The sequence below is a fragment of the Mchenga conophoros genome, linkage group LG13 (genome assembly GCF_057382185.1).
Source record: "Mchenga conophoros isolate Kocher_MC1m ecotype Shallow Benthic linkage group LG13, M_conophoros_male_GT1.1, whole genome shotgun sequence".
Taxonomy (NCBI): domain Eukaryota; kingdom Metazoa; phylum Chordata; class Actinopteri; order Cichliformes; family Cichlidae; genus Mchenga; species Mchenga conophoros.
Genome location: NC_140538.1, coordinates 13110526 through 13135188, shown reverse-complemented (window position 1 = coordinate 13135188; position 24663 = coordinate 13110526). Strand labels below are relative to the sequence as shown.

General features: G+C 40.5%; 1 protein-coding gene across 24 annotated transcripts in view; it reads left to right on the top strand.

The window, feature by feature from the left end:
- The window catches only part of LOC146560928 (ankyrin-3-like), a 121323-nt gene that overhangs the window by 36563 nt on the left and 60097 nt on the right, over nt 1–24663 (top strand). For 22 of the 24 annotated variants that reach the window (XM_085296529.1, XM_085296552.1, XM_085296526.1 and 19 more), the window contains one exon: nt 24538–24639. In XM_085296529.1, the coding sequence (XP_085152655.1) occupies nt 24538–24639 (102 nt within the window). Of the gene's footprint in view, nt 1–18050; nt 18183–18398; nt 18816–24537; nt 24640–24663 lie in introns of those variants that run through there. The other 2 variants (XM_085296530.1, XM_085296531.1) reach the window with 2 other exon arrangements.

The following is a 24663-nucleotide window of genomic DNA, read 5'->3' as shown; positions in this document are numbered from 1 at the left end:
CCTCTCATGTTCAGCTGGTTTTTTGTAAAAAGATAACAATGTTAGCCTTTTCTGCAGCTATGGGGCATATATGGTATCACTCTTGGCTGGAAGCAGTGCTTAAACAATGGAAAAAACACAAACTTTGTCCAAAACCTCTCATGTTTAACTGTTTTCCACTTTTTCTTTGGTCATTTTAGCCTTTTTGGCCAGGGTGAAGGGAGTATCTGCCATCAAACAAGAAGACAGCCGCATGTAGCTATGATGATGTTTGCTAGTTCACCTTACATGCATTAATGTAATAACGTGGTTAGCCTACTCAACGTAAATTACACACGGACAACATTAAGCTACTCACGCAGAGAAGAACGGCTGCTGCTGCCACCATCATCCGTCATCATTTCTGCTACACTGGCAGGGCTAGGGGCCAGGACTCTCCTCTTCGTGTTTTTGGGGGATGTTGCATAACAGGCACCACACCCGCAGTAGATGTGCTCGGTGTGAGGTCTCGCAGCAAGCTATCATACGGCGCATTTCTGGGCTTTAAAAACAAACGCTATGCGTCGCCGGGTGTTTCATCGGATTTGAGGTGTTACCTCCTTTGACAGTATCACAGTATCAGCTTAAAGCACTTGTTGCAGGCTGCTGAGTTTGCATCTTTTGCTGTGAAGTACAGCCAGACTTTTGACCGCTTCGCATTGGGCATTTTTAATCTGTAGCTCTGCTCTAAAAGAACGCACGTACCTGGACCCGCCTACTATCATCGGAAACGTAAAATGATTGGCTAGAAGTGTATCACAGCTCAGGAAAAAAAAGCACCGAAATAAAGCACCGAAATGTGCGCTGCTTTTTGGTCTGGTTACTACCGTTTATGTCAGAACCGGTGCACCGGTACCCATCCCTACTCTTGACTGTACACGTACATATATATATATAGTAGCTTATATGCACTGACACTCTGAAAGGGACAGACATAGTTCAGTGAGACTTTCACTAAATACCTTGAAATTCTGTAAAAGCTGTGCCTTTTGATATGAGATTCCTACGTTGTCTCTGCTGGCATGAAAATAAGAAAAAACCATAAAAGATACTTTTAAAAAAACTAGAAAATCTGTTTGCTGGGACTTGATGAATCATATTTATTTAGTACCTCTTTGTATAGTTGATTTAGCTGGAGGTAGGTGAGTTGAATTCCTGTGCTGGTTTCTGATTGTTCACGGAAAAGTTGCACTAACGCTGTTTGATATTCACTGCAGTTTTATCAATAAGCATACCAACAATTTAGCTTTTTCTACCAGCTGTCTACTTCTTTGATAAATACAGTTTGCAGTAGGGCATACTCTGGTCCGCTTAACCAGTCTGATGTCTTTCTACATCAAATCAAATTTCATTCAGATGTGAGAAGGAACAACATTTCCTGAATCTTGACAGTGTGGCTGTGTGATGTTATGCATTCACATGTAGATCCTAGTATAGTAGCATAGAGTTCCATCAGTACACTGTAATCCTCACTCCTGCGTTTCACATGTCCGGAAACGTGATGGATTCCTCCAGCATTCAACGCGGCGTTCTTACTCTACTGTATCCTGCTATTGTTCTACATTAGCTTGAGTCTCTAAGGGAAAATGAGAGCATGTAATAAGGATTGTTCTAATTATTGATCCACCACTCTGAGGGTCCTCACTGAAAACAGCTGCTGGGGGATGGGGTGTGTGTGCGTGATTGTGTGTCCACATGTAAGAGAGAGAGTGGTGGTGAAGGGGTTTGTTAGGGAGCGCTTGTAATGGGAAACCAGTGTATGTGGGAATTTGTTTGTCCTGCCAACAGGGGAGAAAAAAAATCATGTTTTCTAGTTGTGTCTGTGTATAACTCCTAAGTGTCTTTTTGTTTTATGTGCAGCAGGTGATTTGGTTTTTATGGAAGATCAAAAATGATGACATGCTTGTAAAAGCCAGGTGGATGCTGACCATGGTGTGTGTGTGTGTGTGTGTGTGTAGAAGAAGAGTGTTTGTCTATGAAGAATCATAGAGGAAAAAATCACCAGCAGGGGTTATAGAGGTAGAAGAAGAGTGGTAGAGATAAGGACTAATAGATCAAATGAGAGTAAGCGGGTGTGATGGAAAGGAGCGCAAGAGATTAGGAGAAATGGAGAGAATTAGAGAGGCAAGGAGTGAGAAATGATAGAGAGGGAGCGTGATCATAAGCCTAAAGGTCATTTGAAGGTCATTGTTGTCTTTTTTGCCACTCTTCCACTCCATGTATGTGAAAATCTCATAATACGGAGGCTTGTGGGTTCCCCAAAAGAGAACTGCTTATGTTATATCATGCAATATATGGTTTTAGAGAATAAGAAAGTGGTTAATTGTATTTAGAAATGAAAGAAATTTCTGCGTTAAGGACAATTTTTGTTGGTTTTTTTATACATCAGTTGGTCACAATATTAAAAACCTATTTAATATTGTGCAGGTCACCCTAGTGCAGTCAGAACAGTTTTGTTCTATTGGGGCACGGACTCTGCATTACAGTGATCCCTCGCTAAAATGCGGTTCAGTTTTCGCGGCCTCGCTGGTTCGCGGATGGGTTTTTTTGGAGCAATTTTTCAAGCTGTTTTTTTTTTTTTTTTTTTTTTACAGCGCATTGTGTTCTGCATCCTGATTGGCTGTAGACCACTGTCAATCAATCTCGTGCTGTGTCTCCTGTCCAGTACAGAATGCGTTCAGCTTGTCAAATTTACATAAATCTTCGAATGCTAGCAGTGTGACACTGAAGTGCTGTACTGTACTGTATGTGACAAACACAACAATGTCGACTAAACGTTTTGCAACATCTAAAGGGAACAACGGGCGCCTTTGGTTTCATTCTATAATACTGGACTTTTTTTTCCTACAAAGTTTTTAACTCTGAGAGTGTTTAAACAAGAGAGAAGTGTGAAAATGTGCATGCCTGTCTGAGATCAGATTTGCTGGTTGTACAGGGTTGGACATGATTAGCAACAATAAACAGACAGGCTGTGCTGTTTAAACCATTCTCAGTTGGTGCAAAGGGGTCCAAAGTGTGCCTTGAAACTATCCCACACACCACCAGCCTAAAGTATTGATACTAAGCAGGATATATCTATGCCAAATTCTGAGACTCATCAGGTCAGGCAGTGTTTTCCAATCTCCTGATGTTAAAAAAGAGGTGCACCCAGTGTGCTTTTCTGTTGCTGTAGCCCATCTGCTTCCAGGATTGACATTCAGTTTGACATCCAGAGATGCTCGCCTGTATACTTATGCTTGCAACAAGTGATTATTTGAGTTTCTGAGTCATGTAAAACACCTTTCTTCAGCAGGTCATCTTGACCATATCTAAATGTCTAAATGCGTTGAGTTGCTGCCTTGTGATTGGCTGATGAGATATTTGTTTTAACAAGCAATCGAACAGATATGCTTGACAAAGTGGCTGGCGATTGTAGTTACAGTGCTGAATGGTATGTAAAGGGAGGAGGGGTAAAGAGAAAAGAAAAGAGAGCAGAGGCTTGATAACGTAAGGACAGAGAGCGACATAAAGAGAGGGGGAGCAGGTGTTTGTGGCGATAAAGAGAGAAAAGAGAGAAGGGGGCAACCTGAAGCTGGCTATAAGAGAAAAAAGATCAGGGATAAGTGGATGAATTAGAGTTGGTGTTTGAAAGGGAGGAGAGAACTCAAACAGTGTGCACACATAATCTGACAGTGACTGATTAGATCTCCTTGTCTTTCAGCTACTGATAGTGTATTGCTTTTAAAAAGCATGATGCTACCTGCAGGCTCTAGCTCTTTTTTCATCCATTTGATGTATATGTCTGTCTCGGGGTCACTTGCAGCTTACTGTTCACTGAAGCACTATTGTGCATGAGTGTGTGTGAGTCGAAGAGGGGGAAGAGGGAAAGAAATGACGCCCCCACTCTTACAACATCACACTTATTAAACCCCTGCTGTGCGTCAGTGCCAGACCTCCTCCATCAGCTCTTAAATGCGCCAAATGGTGTGTCATGTGTGCGTTTGTGCATGTATAGCAGGTGCTCCTCATACATTCGCTGATAAAGCTTACCCGTAGTGCTGTCTAGATTTCCTACATGTCTTGCAAACACCCACACACGCACACACGCACACTCACACAAACGCTATTTACCCTTGGGACTCACGCCTGTATGGCTTGATAATTACTTTCATTTGCTCGCCCCCACCTGCACCACCACCCTGTTCCCCTGTCCTCTACTTAACCACCTGCCACTCCACCATAACATGCAGAGATAACTGGAATCATGCGACCATCACTTTTGTTGTCTGGCTTGATTTTATGAGTCAAGCCAAGCTCAGCAGAGATAATACTGAGAACCCCCCTCCCCTCCCCCCACACAAAGAAAAGGCTACCCTAATTAATACCCTAATCTCATATCTTATCAATAGTCCTGGATGCGTCATCCAGTCTTTTTACATTTTCTACCCCTAAAAACATCTGCACCTGGCCAAGGACAGGAGCATGTGGTCCTGGCTGGAGGAAATGGGCTGTGTTAGGACAGATCGATGGTAATCACACCTCCACACAGTTAGGTCTCTCACATGGAGTAGGGAGAGAGGGAGAAAAGGGGGTAGGGGTAAAAAGGGAAAGCAGGAGGTTAGGGGTGTATCAAGGGTCCCTTTGGGAACAGAAAAACGCCTTGATTCATGATTAGTGAAAAAATATCCACCCCACCCCTATCCCCTCCACCCATTCCAACTCCCAAACATGCATGCAGCCTACTTTCTGAACAAGCTCCAACCTCACTGATTGAATTGTTTTAGCAAGCTGATTTTGCTGTACATACCTAAGCTGCTCTGGTGGTGGTGTGCTGTATTTCGTCTTTGAAATGTGTAATATTGCCCTCTGTAGAACAGTAAAACAGTCCTGCGATGTCTAACTAAGAGACTCAACTTCAACACTGGCTCTTAAAACCACTTTGTCACAGTATAGACGCGGCATTTTTGTGTACTTTTAGCGCTGAGGGAAAGACTCCATTCCACCTTAAATCAGGTAATTTAGTGTGAAAAGGTTGCAGTGTGATCTTAGCATGGGGATTCTGAATTTTCACACAGTGTATGTGGTCTCGAGTGTACTGTGCAGTATAGTGAGATATAAAAGAAGCAGTTAAATGATCACTTTTGTCATCTCTTGGTTTTAAAACAACCTTGTGCAAATTGTAATCCAGCATAATGACAGCTGATGGGAAAAGGTTCATTGTAGCTCCAAGCTGGGATTGGTTTTCTTTTACTGGTTATGTGCCAGATCACTGGAAAAACAGACCTTTAGACAGGGAGCATTACACATAAACACACACAGAAGTCTTTGGCTGCATGTTTTTATTAACAGTTGTGTGCACAGCCAGGATAGAGGCAAAGCATTCTGTCTACTTAATTTTGATAGTGAATTATTCACAGGCAGCTTTGCCAAACATGTTTGCACTCTGTTATCAGTGAAGACTCCCAGCATATTGCAGATTGGATATGTGATTTATCATCCCCACGAAGACTATCTGCTCTGAAAGATGACTAAGGCAGCACAAATTCTAACTAATAAAAGCACTGGATTTTGCCATAGAATACCTAAACGACAGCTTTAGAAAGGTCAGAGAAGGTTACACAGAATCCAAGTTGTACCCAGTTGTACTATGTCTGAAATTCAAGGATGTGGCTGGAACAGATCGCAAAAAGAGTGGATTCATATCATGCCTATATTTGTGCTCGCCCTCCCCCAAATGTCCTCAATTTCAAGCCCAGAGTCTACTGATTTTTTTCCCCTCTCTTTCATATTTTTTCTCTGTCCTCCTGTCCTCCCTTCTCGTCCTTTCCCTGGTTGTTCCTGTAGGTAACCAGAGAAGGGAATCAATGCCTGGGTGGCAGTTGTAAGCAAAAAAGTCTGGCTCTGTTATGACCTCCTATCTGAGCTAACATATTGGTCATCATTGCGGAACTATATTCTCATAAATTATGCGTTTAAGTCATTCATAAATGTTTAAAAAATTAGTTTGGGCCAGACTTTCAATATTTACAATAGGATTTGCTTTGGACTTATCTTTTAAGGTGTAGTACATTATAGTTATAGAGCAGGAGGGCATATTCTAGTTTATAGCTTTTATTAAAGTGGGCTTACATTTAAGATCAGCTTGAGCATCACAAAAGTCCTTTATTTAAAATTATTATATGGACTTACACATCCCTGTTTTTAAAGGCCCTTTGAAAGAATTAGTATGCTGCCTTAAATGGTGTTTTACTAGGATAGTTAGAAAATTGGTGCTCCAAGGGGCATTGTCTGTACACGTTGTGATGTAGATTTACTTGTGTGTCTCCAGGACTGATGCTGTGCTCTGTCTCTGTGTGTCTTTCAAATCCATCAGCCTACTACAGATCTATCGCTAACACTGTACAGCCAGGGCTAAAACAGGAAATGAGAAGAGTAGAACATTGAAACAAGAGCAGTAATAAATTACTAACCTATAAAAAAGAATCCATGGTTATAGATTCACAAATGTCAGTATATATGGGTGATTTAATTCCCTTTTTCTTAAACTAAATTGAATTGTGTTTAGGACAAGTGGTCCCCCATGTCTGTCATCTTATACAGTTTATCAAGTTATCAAGAAAATATTCCATAAGTGTTGTAGTAATGAAAATAACTCAGCTCCAACCTGAAAGAGATGTTAAACCTAAAGCAGTAATGAAGACTGTTCTTGAACTGATGATGACGATGGAACTTCATCTCTGTTGTATCACCTTTCACCTCATGCAATCATTTCATTACCAACACGTGAGCCGCCCTATTCCAGACATAACTGAGTCAATGCAGTGTCTCGAATTCATTGCGTTTGAAATCAGTTTGCTTTACAATTTCCGATTGCATAGCTAGCATGTTATTTTAACTCTCACCCTCTTCTTCCTCCTCTGCTGGTGGTCCTTTCTCCTTCGTTTCACTACAGCTCCTTTCACAAACACCCTGCGTGTTGAAAATAGATCAGCCCTACAGCAACTTCTAGCAATCTCCCTTGATGATGTGTATTGCCGCGTTGACAGTCTCACATCAGATATTTTTGGTTGTGTTTCTAGTTGTTATTTCAAATGCAGCTTGAGTCACAGACAACCCAAGTTCTGTATGCACTGTGTGTCATCTGTGAGCCCACCCAGTAGTCTCCTACCTGAAGGACAGTGAAAAGCATTACCCAGAGCTTTGTCACATTGTTACTGTTTTAGAACAAACGTACTGGGGCATTTATATGTAGAACTTTTTGTTTTTATTAGAAATATTTTGTTATATTTTATAACTTTTTAATATACTGTATTATTTAATTTCATTTAGTTAGTTACTATGACAATATAATTTCATCTGGAATTAATAAAGTACTCTTATTGTTATTCTGAAAGTACAACTTCAACTGTGAACTTTCATCATCCTGCCATCACTGTTGTGCTAAACCAGTAAGTTAAGCAGAAAGGTCAGATATTTGCTGTCAGACTGTGTATGCTGTACTTTGGTGGCTCAAGCTTGTTTGTAAGGTTTCCTTTTGCTTCAGTTGGTCACATTCACATTGGACTTTTGAAGTAACTTGATTTGCAGCTGCTGCATGCCACACTTTTTTTTCTTGATTTCCACATTCGTTTTTTAGGTGAGGGAGATGAAGCACTAGAAGAGACTCTAGAGGGGCCTTTTCTAAATTTATTTAGGGCTCCTCGAGGAACCATTTTAAGGCGGGAGGTGTTCTGCCCCTCTGCAACACTTCTTGCAGTGGCAGTGCGAAGCTCTTTTTGTGTTGTCTGGGCTTAAAGGCTACACCCGATGAGGTGCAATTAGTCATAACTTCGGTCAGCATGGAGGAGCATGATCATTCTTCTGGTGATTTATATATCAAGAATGATTGTTCAGTTCATCAAAACCTAATCAACAGATTAATCAACTATAAAAAATATCCACAGGTTATTTTAAGGAATCATATATCGCAGAATTTGAAAAAGGGAAGTGCTAAATCATTGTCCTGTTTATATAATTGCAGTTTGCTATCTGACAGACTGAAGGCTTGATCTGATACACTGAGACGGAGCAGTACGCGTCAGTTTGCTGTTAGTGGTGCTGCTGACTAGGTTGCTGTCACCATGTGCATTTGTGTGTGTGTGTGTGTGTGTGTGTGTGTGTGTGTGTGTGTGTGTGTGTGTGTTGCTGACTGGGATGCTGTCAGCTGTGTGTCAGCCATCTCGACACCTACAGTGCACTTTTAACTTTTTTTTGGGACCTTCCCTCTTGATGCCCAAATGTCCACCTCAGCTGAAGAAGGGCACGCACACATACACACACATACACACACATTCACACACAAGTTGCTGAAGTGACCAATTATAAGAAGTGTTGGAACTAAGCAGGAATGACACAGTCTAGAGAACAACAGGAAAAAAGCTGTGCTTGTTCTTCCTTTTAAAGGGTCAGCATGTGAAACGTGTAATTTTTAAGCCCAACTTGATTATATCCTACAACGTGTTGATTTAAATTTGATTTAAAGCTCTTTTAGCTGTTATTGATTAGTCTGTTGACAGTAAACTAGTAAAGAGTAAAACAGCTGCGCAGAGTCTGTCATCACATTACGTTTTGGCAGAATTAAGATTAAACACTTTGATTCAATCTCACCGTGACTCTAATAATGTTATGAGTCAGGCGCAGGCCATTTTACAATTGGTGCAGCGGGAAGCTGTCCCGCAAATGGATGATTGAATTGGTGAAGAGTAGAGAAGCATGTTTATGCATCTCAGTTTTTAAAAAATATGGATTTTTTTGTGTGTATTCTATTATTCTATTATAGAATTAGCAATACCTTCTGTTTGTTTGAGAACTGCTGATTTATGTTACAAAGAGGAGACACTTCATAGTGAGCTGAGTTATGGGTGGAGACTGCTCAGTTGCATTCTCCTCATAGGAGCACATACGACACTTAACCTAGTGAACATCAATTTGTCTGCTACGACTCTAGGAATGGATTAAGGAGTCCAAACAGTCAGCCAACATGTAGGGAGTTGCAAACATATCCTTAACTGAAATAACCTCAGTTACTTACGTAAACGCTCGCAAATGGAAGTTTAGTATTTCAGCTTGTTTGAAACACTTCAAATTTGTTTCTTTTCCTTTTATTGGCCAGTCTCAGGTTTGTGTTTGTGTTTGTAACTCAGCCCAGATATCCAACATTCAGCTGCCTCTCCACTGCTGATGTTGAAACTGGTGTTTTTTGGGTACCATTTGTAATCAAGCTGCCAGATAGGCACCTGTGAGGTGTTTCTCTACCTCATGACTTTGATGTACTTTACCTGCTGCTTAGTTTTGCACACCAACGTCTCTCTCTAGTTAGAGCCAGTTTGTGATGTTCTGTCAGGGTAGTAGTACTTGCAGTTGTGTGAAATCTTAAGGGTTTTTTTTTTAAGTTGCTTTGTTTATTTTGTGTTGTTTCCTGACATGGAATGGTTTTGTTTTTGTTGATTAAGAACAATGTGGAAAGTTGAGCTTTTTTAAGACTTGAATCAAATCCACAGATACTGATGCTCTGGACACTTTCAGAGTTATTAAACTTTTTTTTTCTGGACAAGAACAGGACATCTCTGCTAGCCTGAGTTAACAGATTATAAAACAGAAACAGTACAAAAGGAGAGATAAGACAAGGGTGCTGAAAAAAATGAAGTAAAATTAAGCATAGCAGATCTGAATCCACCAGGGACAGAACGATGTTGCAGAGAGCAGGAGGACTCTCGACTCACTCTGTGTGTGTGTGTGTGTGTGTGTGTGTGTGTGTGTGTGTTGTAGAGAGAGTAAGAGTGAACGTGTATACTGCTCTGTTGGCTGCTACAGCAATGCTGACTGTCCCTATCAGTCAAGGTTATGTCTTATTATAGGTCATTAGTCTCTCTGCTCAGCTGTGACCTTGGCGGTACCTGCAGGAGCATGTATATACACCATAGTAGTCAAAAAGCTGTGTGTGTGTGTGTCTCTAAGTGTTGTTTATGTATGTGTACCTAGGCTGCAGCCTTGATGAGCACTGAGTTCTGGCTATCCGTGTGATAGATGAGTGGACACACGGGGTCACAGAGGGTTAGCTAACACACCCATATGCGGGGGGCAGGGAATGGATGTCACTCACAGATTTAGTGCTACAGGACTGATGCTGGTCTAAAGTAAAAGTGCTGCCACCCACAATAAAAAAAAAATGTCTGCTGTGCAGGACAATAGCTTGTGTTCTAACTGCCAACAGACATTTACTGGTTGCTTTTCTTTTCCCATTCTGACAGTTACACTGAGACACGCAGACCACAACTGGCTATATCATCAAATTCTAACACACCTATTAGACTCATTTTTGTGGATTTAAAGAAATAATCCAGGAGTTTACGTGCCATAAAATAGTCTGGCACATACACTCCCACAAAACCACAACACTTTTACACTTTTTTATTTATGTCTTTCTTGTGTATTTGGTATTCTAATATCTGAAAAAATGCAAAGCTTGGCAGTACTTAGTACATAGTACATAGTACAATCCATGGGTCTAACCACATATAATGGAAATATACAATATTATATTACTCATCAGAATTACAATTTTCATACACATTTTAATCCTCTGAGGGCCCAAGATCAGTGTGGTAGTTTAGTTCAGAGCTTGTTCCAAAATCGATGCTGTGCCGGTTGATTAGATATTTAATTTAGTATAATTTACCACTGTTCCACTTGTAGCTTGCTCTGACGGTGAACTGTGTTTTGGATGTTGTATAGAATCAGATTGGACATAACTGATCTAAAGCCAGTCTTATTTAATGGACTGAATAAATGTGAGTTTAGGAACTCTGAGATGCTGAAATGCATCGAATGTCCCGTGCTAAACAGCACAGATGTTAGAGACTCTGCTCATAAGCATAGCCAGCATTAAATAGCAGACAGCATCAGAGAGAGAGATTTTACATTTGGGGTTTTTTTTGAAGGTCACATGATATGTCTTTACATGGCATTGTTTGTGTGCACTGACATCTGCTGGTGTTATTAATTTAAATCAGTTGCTCTATGCAGTGACGCTTGGATTGCTATTCCAGCGCTCGGTCCACTTGTCAAAGCCTTTACAGTCTTTTGGTTTCCAGGATTAGCCTTTACTATTATTGTGATGAGTTTTAAATAAAACTAAATATAATTTAGAGTGTGCAAATTGTTTAAAATGCTTTTTGCTCTTAAAGAAATCAAGACGTTTCTGTGTATTAGTGTGTCCTTTGAGAAATGGACCACTTCAGGGTAACAAAACACAGGTGAATTTCTCTACACAACACACTCACATTGCCTGTCTTGTTGCCATGTTCAGGGAGCACTGCTATTAAGGATTTGGGCCTTACCATTCAACAGCCTATTACTTTGTGTTGCCTGAGGGGCAGCTGGCTGTTTCAGCACCTAATAGCCTTCTGTTTGCCAGAAAGAAATGCCAGGATATTATTCCAGTGTAAGAAACAGAATGTGTTACAGCTTCTGTATTTGCAGAAAAGAGTAGATATTTAAAAGGATAAATGAAGGATAATCAGTTGTATTGGTGAGCAGGATGATGGGCAAATCCAGTGTAAATCCATGTTCACGCTCATATTTTTTCACATCACTTTGTTTCTTTCCTCTTCTCCTCGGTCAGAAATCCTTGGCCTCGTGTCAAAGGGGCGATCATGGAGAATTAGATTATAGTCCCGTAATTTTGACAATTTCTACTGAGCAATTCATGCTCGTGTATGTGTTTAGTTTAAGTGCTTGTTTGCACATGTGCGACTGTCTAACTGCATGCTTGTTTGTGTGCGCACTGTGTGGAGACTGGGGGGGCTCAGAGGGGACAGATGGCTCATGGTCTGTTCTCGTCTGGTGCTCTCTGTCTGCCAAAGATCAGGCAAAAACAGGTACAGCACTCTGTTTTTTTCAGCCCTGCACCGACAGGGGAAAAGCAGGACTTTTTATTCTTCCTGTTTTATAGATAGCTTTATGAGCTCTCATAATGTTACGGTCAAAACTACAGAAATGACATTTACAGCAGATTTTGTTGTACCTCAGTGTCAGACAATGAACGCATGATTTTCTTCTGTGGCTCTTTAATGTGGTAAATGTTTAGCTGGAAGACTGTAGCATACTTTTTGACTGGCACGTGTTTGTATTCCATCTTCCAGACTCTAAGACTTTAATAATTTATCAGGGGGATTTCTGAATTTGCTCTGCTGGGTTTTCTTAGTTCAAAGACATCTTGACTAAGTGTGTCCTGCATCAGACCGTACCCCCCTTTTTTACACGCTGTATTATTTGACTTTGAAATAACAGCTGTTTGCCACAGTGCAAGCAAGAAAATGAGCAAGAAAAGATTTTTAAATGATAAAAGTTATGCAAAAGGTTTACCATGCCAATGAGTACACGTTAACATACCAGCTGTGCATTTTGCTCAGTGATGGACAATTCACATCTTATTGATCTTTCTCAGCCATCATAGCCATTTGTGATAATGGGGATGGGGAGTTTTTATACTTGGCTTTTCCTCTTTTCCTATTTAAAGCCTTGGAAAGACCCTCTTGGTCTTCTGCAGGGGCCTTGGAGACGTATAACATAAATACATCTTATACAGAGACACACTGGCTGCACACGAAAACATAAAGATATTTTTCATACTTACCTATAGTACTTCAATTTGTTAACAAGATCAGCTAATTCCAATGTTTTTGAAGACCACTTGAACATCATAACCCATGAAGACTGAGACAAAGAAACATTAAAGGCCTAAAGCGTTTTCTAAAGTCAGAGGCTTTAAACAAACAGGATGTTGGAAAGATAAATGCACAAAAAAAACTGGCAACAAATCATACTACCTTAAAACTTGATTACATAACTCTGAATGTCATCTTGAATTCAGTTTCACCGTGTCCTGTTAAATTTAGGACTAGATGCCAGATGGGCATTTAGTGTCTGACACTATCCAGAGTACTTTCAGTTATTGTAGCAGAGCTGTGGTGCTGGGCTAGTTGAGCTAATGTGGAATTTACAAGGTGCATAGATGCTATAGTTAGCTTGCTGCTTACATACTAAGGCTAGGATTGTAAACCAAAGAAGCTCATTCCCTTTTTGACCTCAAGAATGAAATTGAGGAAGCTCAGTGAAGCAAGGGAGTAAAGATTTTCACTAATGATGTGTGCAGTTGATGAAGTGAGATCAGGAGCCTCTGTTCATCTTCCTTTTCCTCCAGATCATTGGTAGTAGCTTAAACAGTCCTTATAAACTGACACAGAGGAAAAAAAGCCAATTCTCTATTCAGACTAATCATGTCAGTTCAGGCTGCTCAATTTTATATATGCATGTTTCTCATTTACATTTTCTCCTCAGATCTTTCTTTTTGAGCGTTTTGTGAGTCATCACATTTGGGACTGTAAGCTTTTGTCTTTTTCAGGTCTTTTACAGCCGAGCTTCTTTCATGTGTTACCCCCACACACACTTTCAAATGTATTTATTTATAAGTCACATGTACCTTTTTCTCTAGTCCATATAAAGACACACACAGATGCACACACTAAAAGTTATTGCAGTTTCAGCTCCCACAGCTCATTACCTGCTGTTCAGCCAGGACTGGGTCTTACACTCATTACAGTCCATCTACCGGTTAGTCATTTGCATTTTTATGTCACATTTTTATGTCACAAAGAAAGGAAACTCACTCACATGAAAATGTGACTGTAGAGGACTGCCCCTTTTTAAACACAAAAGGTCTGTTAAAGTGGTTATGGGTTTATTGTTTCTTTCAAATTGCTTAACTTCTCACCAAGTGCACATGATAGGTTATTGAAATTAACGTGTTGAAAACATGCAGTGATGAGTCCAAAAATCATTAGTCCTTGTGAGCAGCAAAATCACTCAGTGGTTAGTAGCAGCCTTACCTCAGAGTAAGGAGGTCTTGGGTCTAAATCTGCGCAGTGCTGCAAAGCTCGAGACTTCTAATTCCTGGTTAAAAACATTTCTCAACGCCAGAATAGTGTATCAATGGGGAAGCATCTTGTCACAGTTCACTCCAAACAAAATCTCTGACTGATGCATTGTTCTCTAACTGAACAACACAAACAAGGAATCTAAATGAATTTACGAATGCATTTCTACATTTTAACTTGTCCTTCTTCTGGATGTGTATTCTATCCACCAAAACACTGTTGGTGTTGACGATGCTTAGCTAATTCCACAGTGAGGTTTGCGATTCTTTGCACAGTTGTCATGCAGGAGACTGCCCACCAGAGTCCAGTGTTTGACTGCTCAGCAGAGTCTTCTGCAGGTCACACTGAGGTTAGAGATGGTGAGCTGAGGGAAAAAGAGGAGTTGTCTCTGAATTAAAGCCAGACTCTGATATGTTGTTTAATTTTCTTTGCCCTTTTAGCCCAGAGCCCTTTTTATCTGCCCAAAGTCTGTTTCCTCCTCGTGCCTGTGCGCAGCACCGTGTGACCATCGATCTTCTGGAGCCTGTTTTAGGATGACTTTTTGGCGCGACAGCTATCGATCGAGTATGGTGCACTTGTGTGTAGATTTAGCTATACAGGTGAAATCCAATGCGACATTATGATGTCACCCATGTCAGTGTCAGCGTTACTGGCCCTAGACAGCAGGGAGACAGGACATTTCATGTCATGTGCAACAGTAGTACTAACAGTAACATGATAATAGGTGATAGAAATGTTTTAATTACCTACACACGGCTGCAGCAGAATCAAAGGAAATACTGACACTTGATTATAAAATGTATTAAGTCAAATATTAAATGTATTAATCAGATATTTTTAAGATGATTTACTCCGGTCTGTACTAGTTTTTAAAAGCTAGATTATATTAGCCACGCTGCATAGTTGTAGTTGAAGCTTACTTATTGAGTGGTTCACCTACTTTCCATGTTCTCCTTTCCTTCTCCTACTCTCCTTTCTCCCCCTCCTTGCTGCCTTCCCAGCTTTCTCCCTCACTTCCCCTCCTAACCTCCCTCCCTAATGGTTTCATGTCCCAGGTGACACAGGGGAGCTGTGCCCTTGAGCACGCTTCACGCAGCAGGAGCATTAAATATCTGTGTATGTGCGCGTGTGTGTGCTTGTGGGGGTGTGTGAGATGTAAATTTTCAAAAGACTTTTAAGCATACACCCTGGAATAATGAAAGTGTGATATTTTATAGCCTCTGTGAGGTAGCTCAGTTCTCGTAAGTGTTTGTAAACTGGAAAGGAAAGCTGGGCAACAATTTGCAAAGACGTTTATTTTCTAGTACGACAAAAACCTCCAAGAACTGTTCGAGTACAGTGTGCTGAGCTGTATATCATGCTGGTAATTTTATTTGAAAATAGTTTGTCAATTGGATTTTCAGAAAATGCACTGCCATGTTATTACTGCAGGGTGGCAGAATATTTTTCCTCCCAAAACTTTTATCTCTGATTAAAGTAACGTGTTTACGTCCTGTTTAGATTTTAAGTAAGTGAAAGAAAGGTTGAAAAATTTACAGATTAACAATACTGTGAATTTAAATTAAAATAAAGTAAATAAAATAGATTCTGATCATCCTTTTTTTGCCGTGACGTATGGTTCTGCACTATACAAGGAAAAACCCTGACGTCACTATGTGTGTGTGTGAAGGTGAATAAATGGTGGAAGACATATTGGTTCTCTGTTTCTTGCAATTAATTTATGTTATTTTTTATTTCAAAGAATACGATTTAAAATAACACACACTAAAATACCACACAAATGCCACCAGAATATTAAATATGTGTGTATATGTGTATATATATATATATATATATATATATATATATATATATATATATAGTTTGTTTTTTTCCAAGTAAAATACTAAACCAGGACTAAACCAGTGGCTGTGATTGCTGGCAGCCGCTACCAGTCGTGAGTGCCAGAAAAGATAATTTTCCATAAGTAGGCCTGACTCTCTTCCCCTTCTGTTGTGACCTCCCCCGTAACCATGGTAACCATGCCTTTTCCAAGGAAGGCTGCTTATTGCAGCGTTACTGTGAAGGGACCTGTGATCCACCAATCACATGTTCAGCTCGCCACTTCTGGTCCAGAGCATCTGTCACTCCCTCTGCCACTTCTCACGTGCACTAGTCTCCCTCTCTCTCTCTCTGCATTTAAATTTCCCTGACTCCCGCTGATTGTCCCCAACTCTCTTTATCTGTCGTCTGGCAGTTTATAGAGCTGGAAAATACCCAGAATGCAGTGGTGTTATTCATCCGGAATAGTAACAGAATGCACTGGCCTTTGCTGAGAGATGGAGTGCATGTGACTGACTATTCTGTCTGTGTTTACATCAGTGTCTGTGATACTCTCTGCTGCCAGGAGAGTCCCCAGTAAGAAAATAACAATTTATTGTCAAAATCTTACATGCAACGTATTAGGGATTTTCCATATGCTGGCATTTAACCACAGTATTTATTTAGATAATCTTTGGATTAGATTATCTTCCACTGAAAATAGTATTAGTAATATGTATTTTGGGGGGGTTTTATGCTCATGCTGGATTTTCTAAAAGCATAAAAACATTATTTTGTTTTACTTTTGAGCTTCAGTTCAGATGTGTTTATTTTACTTTTATAGCATCTTTTAACAACAGCACTGATCTCAAAGCACTTTAAATTTCTATAACCACGGTCTTTTCGCCCTTCGTTTCCTGTGTAGTTAACCGGTTGTGTATCTCATTTTCCCCATGCCATGGCCCTGCATTCCCACTTTAAATTTTTTTTACTTGATGATTTTCTTTCTATACTATGTACACAAAAGAAGCTTCATTCTCATTAAAGGAAATACTCTATTTTATCTATATGAGGGATGACACAAGATGCCCACTCACTTTGAATTTCCTGGACATTTCCCTGCATTATTCCCACATGGGTGCAGTTGGATTTTATACCAAGGAGCTGGCAGAGTGAAGTTAGTTTAATGTCCAATCTGACTGATCTAGACATTTGCATTTTCACGTACAGCTGTATCAGGTAGTGTCAGTGAGAGGTTCGGGGCTACAGTGCACAGTGTAGCACAGGAAATGGGACAAAAGGGCTAAGAAGAAAAAGAGAGAGAGAGATAAAAACCACCTAATCAATGGTGTTTTGGGGTCTTTTCATGCTGTTTGTTGACATTAAAAAGATACATGTTGATATGTAGTGTTATAATGGCTATTATCACATTGTCTTTCTGCTTTATCGACTGCAAATGTGCAGTTGGAGCAATGGACCAATCTTTTAGCTTTATAAACATGCAACTGAAAGCTATGTGAAAGCATAACAGCAGCGGGTGGTCTTGGAAGATGAATGATCAGATTGCATGCCACCCACAGGTGCAATAATCCTGGATAAAATATACACCTCACTAGTTATGCTGGATGTTATGCTTAACTTGCTCATACAGATAGTGATCAGATCCAGCTCTTCATGTAGAGCAGTGAGTTCACTTGGTTGCTGTCTTACTGTGTGGGGGGATTATCCAGCAGAATCTGCGAGGAGAAGTGGGGCGTGCCTGCTGAGGGGTGAGAGGTGGAGAGACAGAGGGTGTCCCTAATACTGACGGAAAAGCTCCTAATCCTCTGTTAAAATATCCCCATTGACCGTTGGGGGTGCCCCTCGGATCCACCTGCCCCTAGGATAGTGTGTGGTGTTATTGTTGTTGTTGTCTGTTGTTATTGGAATTATAAACCCCATAAACCACCCCCAGTAGGCACGCAAAGTCTCACTGCTGCTAGCTCCCATGTTCTCAGATCCCCCTGGCTCATTTTACACAACTAGGTAGAGCCGCCCCAGCCGGGACATTAACTCACAACACTCAAACTGGTCTTTTGTTAGGGGAAAATAGCTGATAAGCAGGATGACAATAAAAAGCCGTGTGCTGGCAGACCCTGTGTGAGGCAGGGAGAGTGAACCAGAGAGAATGAGTGGGAGGGAAAGAGGGCAAGTGGGTGGGATAACAAGAGGGGTTGAGGGGGGGTGGCATTTTAGCGAAAGTATTTGTTTCAGCTGCTATTTTCAGTTTGGCCCATGTCCATCATTGACTACCCAACCTTGGATATCAAGATAACGGTAGCAACCCCCACCTACCTACCCTGAGAGTAAATGAAGGTGAGAAAGAAAAGGAAGGAGGCAGAGAGGGAGGGAGAAGCCTCAGCTATTATGGTAAGTCAGGGTGCTCTTCCTGCACACTCCCTGATTTGAAGGTGCTTTCTGGGGCAGGGGGCAGCTTCTGTGAGGCAGCAGGGATTTACTCTTGTTGACATTTGATAAAAAAGACACCAAGAGGGGACAGGGAGGGAGAGAGGCAGCAGAGGGGATTTGGCATGTGTCCTTTCTACAGCGTGAAAGACTACGAGATGTTCAGTGCTTTGTTTACTCGCTACAGCAGTGCTGTGTAGACCTCCTCTCTAGTTTTTCCTCCTGACATCAATTTCCTTTACCCTCTGCAATACGTCTTCAGCTTCCCTCCATCCCTTTGTCTGGTGTGTGGGGCATCAACCAGGCAGAAGAAGGGGCTGCCTCCAATTACTCCTATGCTAGCACTTCTTAGTTTAAAAAAAAATCCTTTGTTAACTGAACAAGTTGCACCTTGCTCTTTCCTCTGAGTGGATAGGATGGATGGTCAGGAGGCTGAGATAAGGGCAGGACTAACTAACGGACTGACTTAGCAAATGACTGCTTGGCTGGCTGGCCACTCTGAGCTCAGGTTTCACTGCTTGTCATTCTGAGGAGAGAGAGAAAGAGGGAAATAAAGTGATCATGGCGGTGGAGGAGGGTGCTGTCTTCCTAACCCAAGTGAGTAGTGCTAGAATTTCTGCCTGGATTAATTTGATTTATTTTGCAGTTTTGTTTATTGACTCACTCAGAGGTTAATATTGTGAATTTAGAACCATTTTGTGAACCATTAGAATGGTACTGGTCTCATGTCATTCATTTGTACTAGGCTGTGGCTGCGTATGAACATGGAAAGTCAACTGATCTTAATGAACAGAGCTTGAAGTGACTGTGTGATTGTTTGATCCTGCATGGCAATACTAGATCATGTTTTTGACTGGACTGATATTTGCCCATACAAATTGTACACATCCAAAATGTAGGTAAGTAAATATGTGAGTTCAGCTGAAACTTTTATTGAATTACTGTAGTGTGATAATATTCTCAGTAAAGCTGTTTCATTGTTGAACGCTCTGGATTAATGAATTTTTTCCAAAGTGATTTACTTTAGTTACTTGCTCATTCATTCATTCATTCATTCTTTTGCTTTCTAAGTCACACAGTGTCTCACTGCCGCTTAGCCTAAAAGCTTTATTAGAACCACTTGTCTGCGCCATGTGCTGATGGCTGATGGTACATGCAACTCTTACATTTAAAATCAGAGAAGATTAAAAAAATGTCACATCTCTTCATATAGATATCATGTTATCACTTAACATCCATGTCTCTAAAAGGTTTAATTAAGATTTTCTGGTGTGAGCTTGTTGACAGTGAAATGATGGATTAATCAGCAGCAGCTTTTCTGTATTTTGCATGGAGAAAAAGAAAGAAGTCAAGTTTCCATGGGGAAATAAGCAAGGCTGGGGATTTGGGAAGTTTGGCTATTTAGAGCTGAGAGGAATGGATGTTGTGGTTGCTGAGATGAGGTTCTTTGGCACTCATAGAAGATGTGGCCTGTTACTCAATGCCCTTGACTCTCTGCTTGTAGAGCTCTGTGAGTTTTGTGTTGTCAGGAGAGCAGGGGATAAAATCAAACAATACAGCTGCTGCTGGTCTGGCTCTCCTCTTCTAAGCTCCCTCAGTTCACACAGCGCCTACAGCGATGACATCAACGCGTGTGTGTCTACATTGTTTTTATCTGTGGTGCAGCGGTTAGTTCTGTCCCCTCATGCTATGAAAGGTCCTGATTTGAAGCACAGCTGGGGTCCTGCTTTGTGGAATTTGCACATGCCCACTTGGGTTTGTTTCAGGTACATGCGTGTTTTTAGACTCCACAGTCCAAAAACATGCATGTTAGGCTCATTAGTGATTCTAAATTGACTTCGGATGACTGGTATTTAAAGTGTATATAATAAAGCGCTATATGAATGCGTGGTTAAATGCGGCTTGTAGTCTAAAGTGCTTTGGATGGTCAGTAAGATTAGAAAAGTGCTATATAAATGCTGTTCCACTCAGTGTGCGAGCTTCTGCTTTGTTGTGAGCTTGGTATATAGTGCCAAGCTGACATCATTGTAGTCTGGAAAGACAGGATATCAGTTCTTTATACTAAGTACCTTCTATCCAGATAGACTATCACTGCGTTGATGTCATGAAGCGAAAAGGTGCCAATTACAGATTCAGCAAAAATGAAAACAAACAGCAGCAGCAACGGGTCGTGAAGTTCAAATTCAAGAAGTGAATGATGTGACCCACCCAAAATCTGACCGTTATGCCTTTACTAGCGTCTTGAGGCGACTTTTGTTGTGATTTGGCGCTATATAAATAAAATTGAATTGAATTGAATTGAACTTAATTTCATCCTTTTGTGTCATACTGTAATGCTAATTTTATTCTAATAGCTGGATATCAGATTTGCCTTTGGAAGGAAAGAAAACTCCAAGAACAACAAAAAAAAGAAAACAGATCTATTTTCTTTATCCAAAAATGTTACTGTGAGTAGATTCTCATTTTCCAAGTTTATTGTGGGAGAGTAGCATTTGTTGACACCACACATGCATTGTTACCAGCTTACAGTATATATCATGTGAGCAAAAACAGGGAATGTTTACTAGATATTTGAAATCTGTACTATCAAAATTTCAGTAGGGATTGTGCTTTGTTCCCATGCTTCCCTTTTTTGAAGAGGCAGATTGAACCTTTAAGGGTTTGTTCTTCTTCAAAGAGCGTATCCACTGTATGAAACAGGTGCTGTAGTGTTATCAAACACATGCATTTTGGTTCATCAAATGCCAGCACAAAGGTCTAGCTGCTTTTTATTCACATTTCTTTTTCTTCATTTTAAAGAGCATCTGCAGGCAGTGGCGACAGGGCTCTATTAATTTTTAACCCATATGGTTAATTCTCATTTTTATAGCATCTTACCTGAAAGTTAGCTCAATTTTTGACTCTTTCAGATGTTAATTTGGAGTGATGGCATAATTTCAGGCTTTTTTCGTTAGCACTTGTGTGCCAGATTTCGCTCTCGTCCTCTACTTTCTATCTAACATGAGATTAATGCTTTCCTTCAGGCTTAACCTAGTCTTTAATGGCCCCATTTTCTTTGAACCTCTGATCTGTGGAGGCTTAATAATATTTCTCTTACTAATCTCATACCCAGTCGTGTGTAATACTTCATTCACAAAGACTCCAAGATCCCTCATGTTAGACATAGATGGGGATGGCTGTGGGGCTGGACGTTTTGGTCACTGTATTAAGGGATAAACTGAAATCAGTAATAATGTAGATATGGATGTGGACTACTTAATCTGTTGCGAGAAGCAAAGAGCACCATGTGATATTTAAAAGACTATGCAAGTTGTCATAGAAACACGTAAAAGCTCTTAATAAAGTAACTTTTCTGTAATGAAGTTTATATATTTTTTCTGTCTCATCTGCTGCCAACCAGTCATCCCTCATTTAATATCTGTATTAAACGATTAAAGGCTGCATTAGATATCATGTTCGACCTAGGTAATATTTGATGGTGTAAATCAAGCAGCAGTATTGGTGCATGCTGTCTTTCCACAGCAGTGTGACCTTTGCATTTCCATGTCAGGGGGTTTCAGAGCGGTCACGCATTTGGTTGCACTCAAGAGCTCATACATGGGTCAGACATTGCAGAGCATGCTTCACAGTGAGGACACATGGCAGTTAGTAGGAAACATCTTAGTTGGTGGGAAACACAAACATATGCTGCACAGATATTATAGTATGTGGAGAGACTTCAGTAAATCAATAAAAAGGCAATACCCATTTAAGTTTTGGCAAATAAACATTTTATATGTTTCCTTCCCATCTTCGATATTGTTCAGAACCACTATAGTTAAAATTAGATTATTTCCATATGCAGTAATTTCCACTTTGTGATGTGACATGCCACCCTTTAAGTGTATAGTGATAACAGACATGACGCTGATTAAGACAGAAACAGCATGAAAGGACGAGTTGGGTTGGAAGTGAGTTGCAAAGAGCAGCTTTAAAGCATCTTAAATAGTATGAACTCTATGAGAACTACCCATAGGATGCATAAAAGAGTGTCTGATGAGCAAGTTGATGTAATCTGGAACTGAAGACAGATGATCTACAGGATTGTGGAATGTGCTCGACTTCAAGGCCTGCCTGAATTTATGCTGTGTTTAATTCTGCAGCGGAAAAATGTGTATGATGTTTTTTGGAGGGGAAAATGACATCATGGTGTTGCTTTTTTTATTTTTACAGCCCCCCTTCAATATTTAATATCAATATTTTCTCACCATTCCTGCATAGCCAGCACTTCTCACTGTAAAGAAGGTTGAAAACAAATGAAACGTAGACCTAACAGAAGACAGAAAATAAAAATGATGACAAGAAAGAGGGTGGCTGCTGACTGTGGCTGGGCCACAGGTTATCATGAAAGATCTACTCACTGTATTATGCTGAATTTTAAGTAAAGGTTATGCTTAATTTTAAGTTAATTGCTGTGGAGATTGTTTACATTACATCACGTTGTTTATAAAGCTATTTGGAGGTATTTCTCTGAAGAAGATCCAGAGCATAGCACTAGATGTTTAAAGGCTTTCAGTATCACAGCCCGGTACAATTCAGCAGTGCTAATGCTAAGTAATGCTAAGATAATCACAGCCACACACACTGATAGAGCATCAATCTTAAGAAAGAATCTCAAGCTTTTATTATGCCTCTTTAGACCTTTGAGACATTTATAATATTACCTCTGCACATGCATTTGATAAAGTTAAGCGCTGAATTTTTCTTTAATTGTTCTCGGTGCATGGCTCATTTTTGCTGTTTACTTATCATGCTGGTTCGGTACCACGCATGACTTTTTCTCAAGGCCACAAGAGCAGAAATATCATTAGTGATTCAGTGCTATCACACATTCCTCAGAGGGTTGGGGCTATGGAAAAAGGAAGGAGAAATCTCTAGATGTGGCTGCAGATATATAAGTTTTAGCTTAATGGTTTCTTGTAATCTTGTAATCAGGAAATGACTCGGGTTCCAGTTAACACTGCCTCATTTGTATTTAATTTGTTTGTCCACACATGTGTGCAAGAGCACAAACAGAAATATTTTCCTCTCAAACTTTTATACAGACTAGTGGAACAATCTAATACTGGTGTCTTGTTCCCTCACATTTTGGCAAAGGGTCAGATCCCTCTATGCTCGTCAGAGTTATTTCTGGACAAGCACAGTGGAGGGGGAGGCAGAGAATACAACATTGGATAACCACTTGTACCGTTGCCCTGCTGCGTTTATCCTACATGTCTCTGGATGCAAGCTAAATTTAGCAAGTCTGGGCTTTTGATAAATCAGGGGAATTTGGTTTTGTGCCCCTGTTATGAAGCAGCATATCACAGCATCTCTCCCTCCTGCTCTCAGCAGCACCAGTGCTGAGTTTTACAAAATGCTCTTTGCAAGGCTGCTGCGAAGAAGGGAGACAAAATGTGCAGAGTTTGCTGTGTGTCATTTTATGTCAGACCTAATGTCCTCTGAGGTAACATGAACACAGAAAAGAAACTACCTTCGTCTCTTCTATTCTCTTTTTTTTTTTTAGCTTTCTCCTTCTTCTCTTTTTCTTTCTTCTCTCTTCCTCCTTTCCATCTCGCTCCCTCCCTTTCTTTTCTTCTCTACACGCACATGCTCACCACATTTGTTATGGGGCAAAAAAAAAAAAATGCTTGCCTCATCATTATATTTTGGTGTGCAAAGCCCTATTTCTGTAGTGAAATAAAGGACAGCTGAGCAGAACAGCGGATGCTCTGCTTCTCATAGCACGGCAACGTAGAGTCATAACTGCTTTGCTGGTGGACAGAAAACATCTCAGAGGAAAAGAGGAGGTCTCTGTGGCAGCTGTAACGACCACCCGGTCACTGAACTTCTTTCACTGGGGAATCATGGACATTTGGATTTAACAAAGCTGCAATAACATTTCGGTGGGATCTGATGGATGATGAAGGATGATGTGAATTGTCGGGAAGATATGCTTGGGCTCTCTCATTTCTCATGGATTTACTTCTTGAAATGTTTGTGTTTTCTCGCTTTGAAGCACAAGTAGACTTTTTTTTGTTCGCAGTGTAAAAATGAACACATTGCATCTGTGGATATTAGCTTTGTTTTTTTGCCAAGATAAGATGTTTTTGGATGTCTGAGAAATTATGACAGAGTTCTACCTGGTACAGTAATGCACATGCTTTGTTCTACTGTGGGCTTAAAGATGTGTTATGTTTAAATCAAGACAGTGCTTAATTCGTCTCTCTTTGTTCTTGCTCTCTCTCTCATCTGCCTCTCGTGCCCTCTTTCGCTCTCTTTGTTTCCTCCTCCTCTTAAGTCTGATAGCAATGCCAGTTACCTACGAGCTGCCCGGGCAGGGAACCTCGAAAAAGTCCTTGACTACCTCAAGTCTGGGGTTGAGATTAACATTTGCAATCAAGTAAGTTTTTACCATTTAAACTGT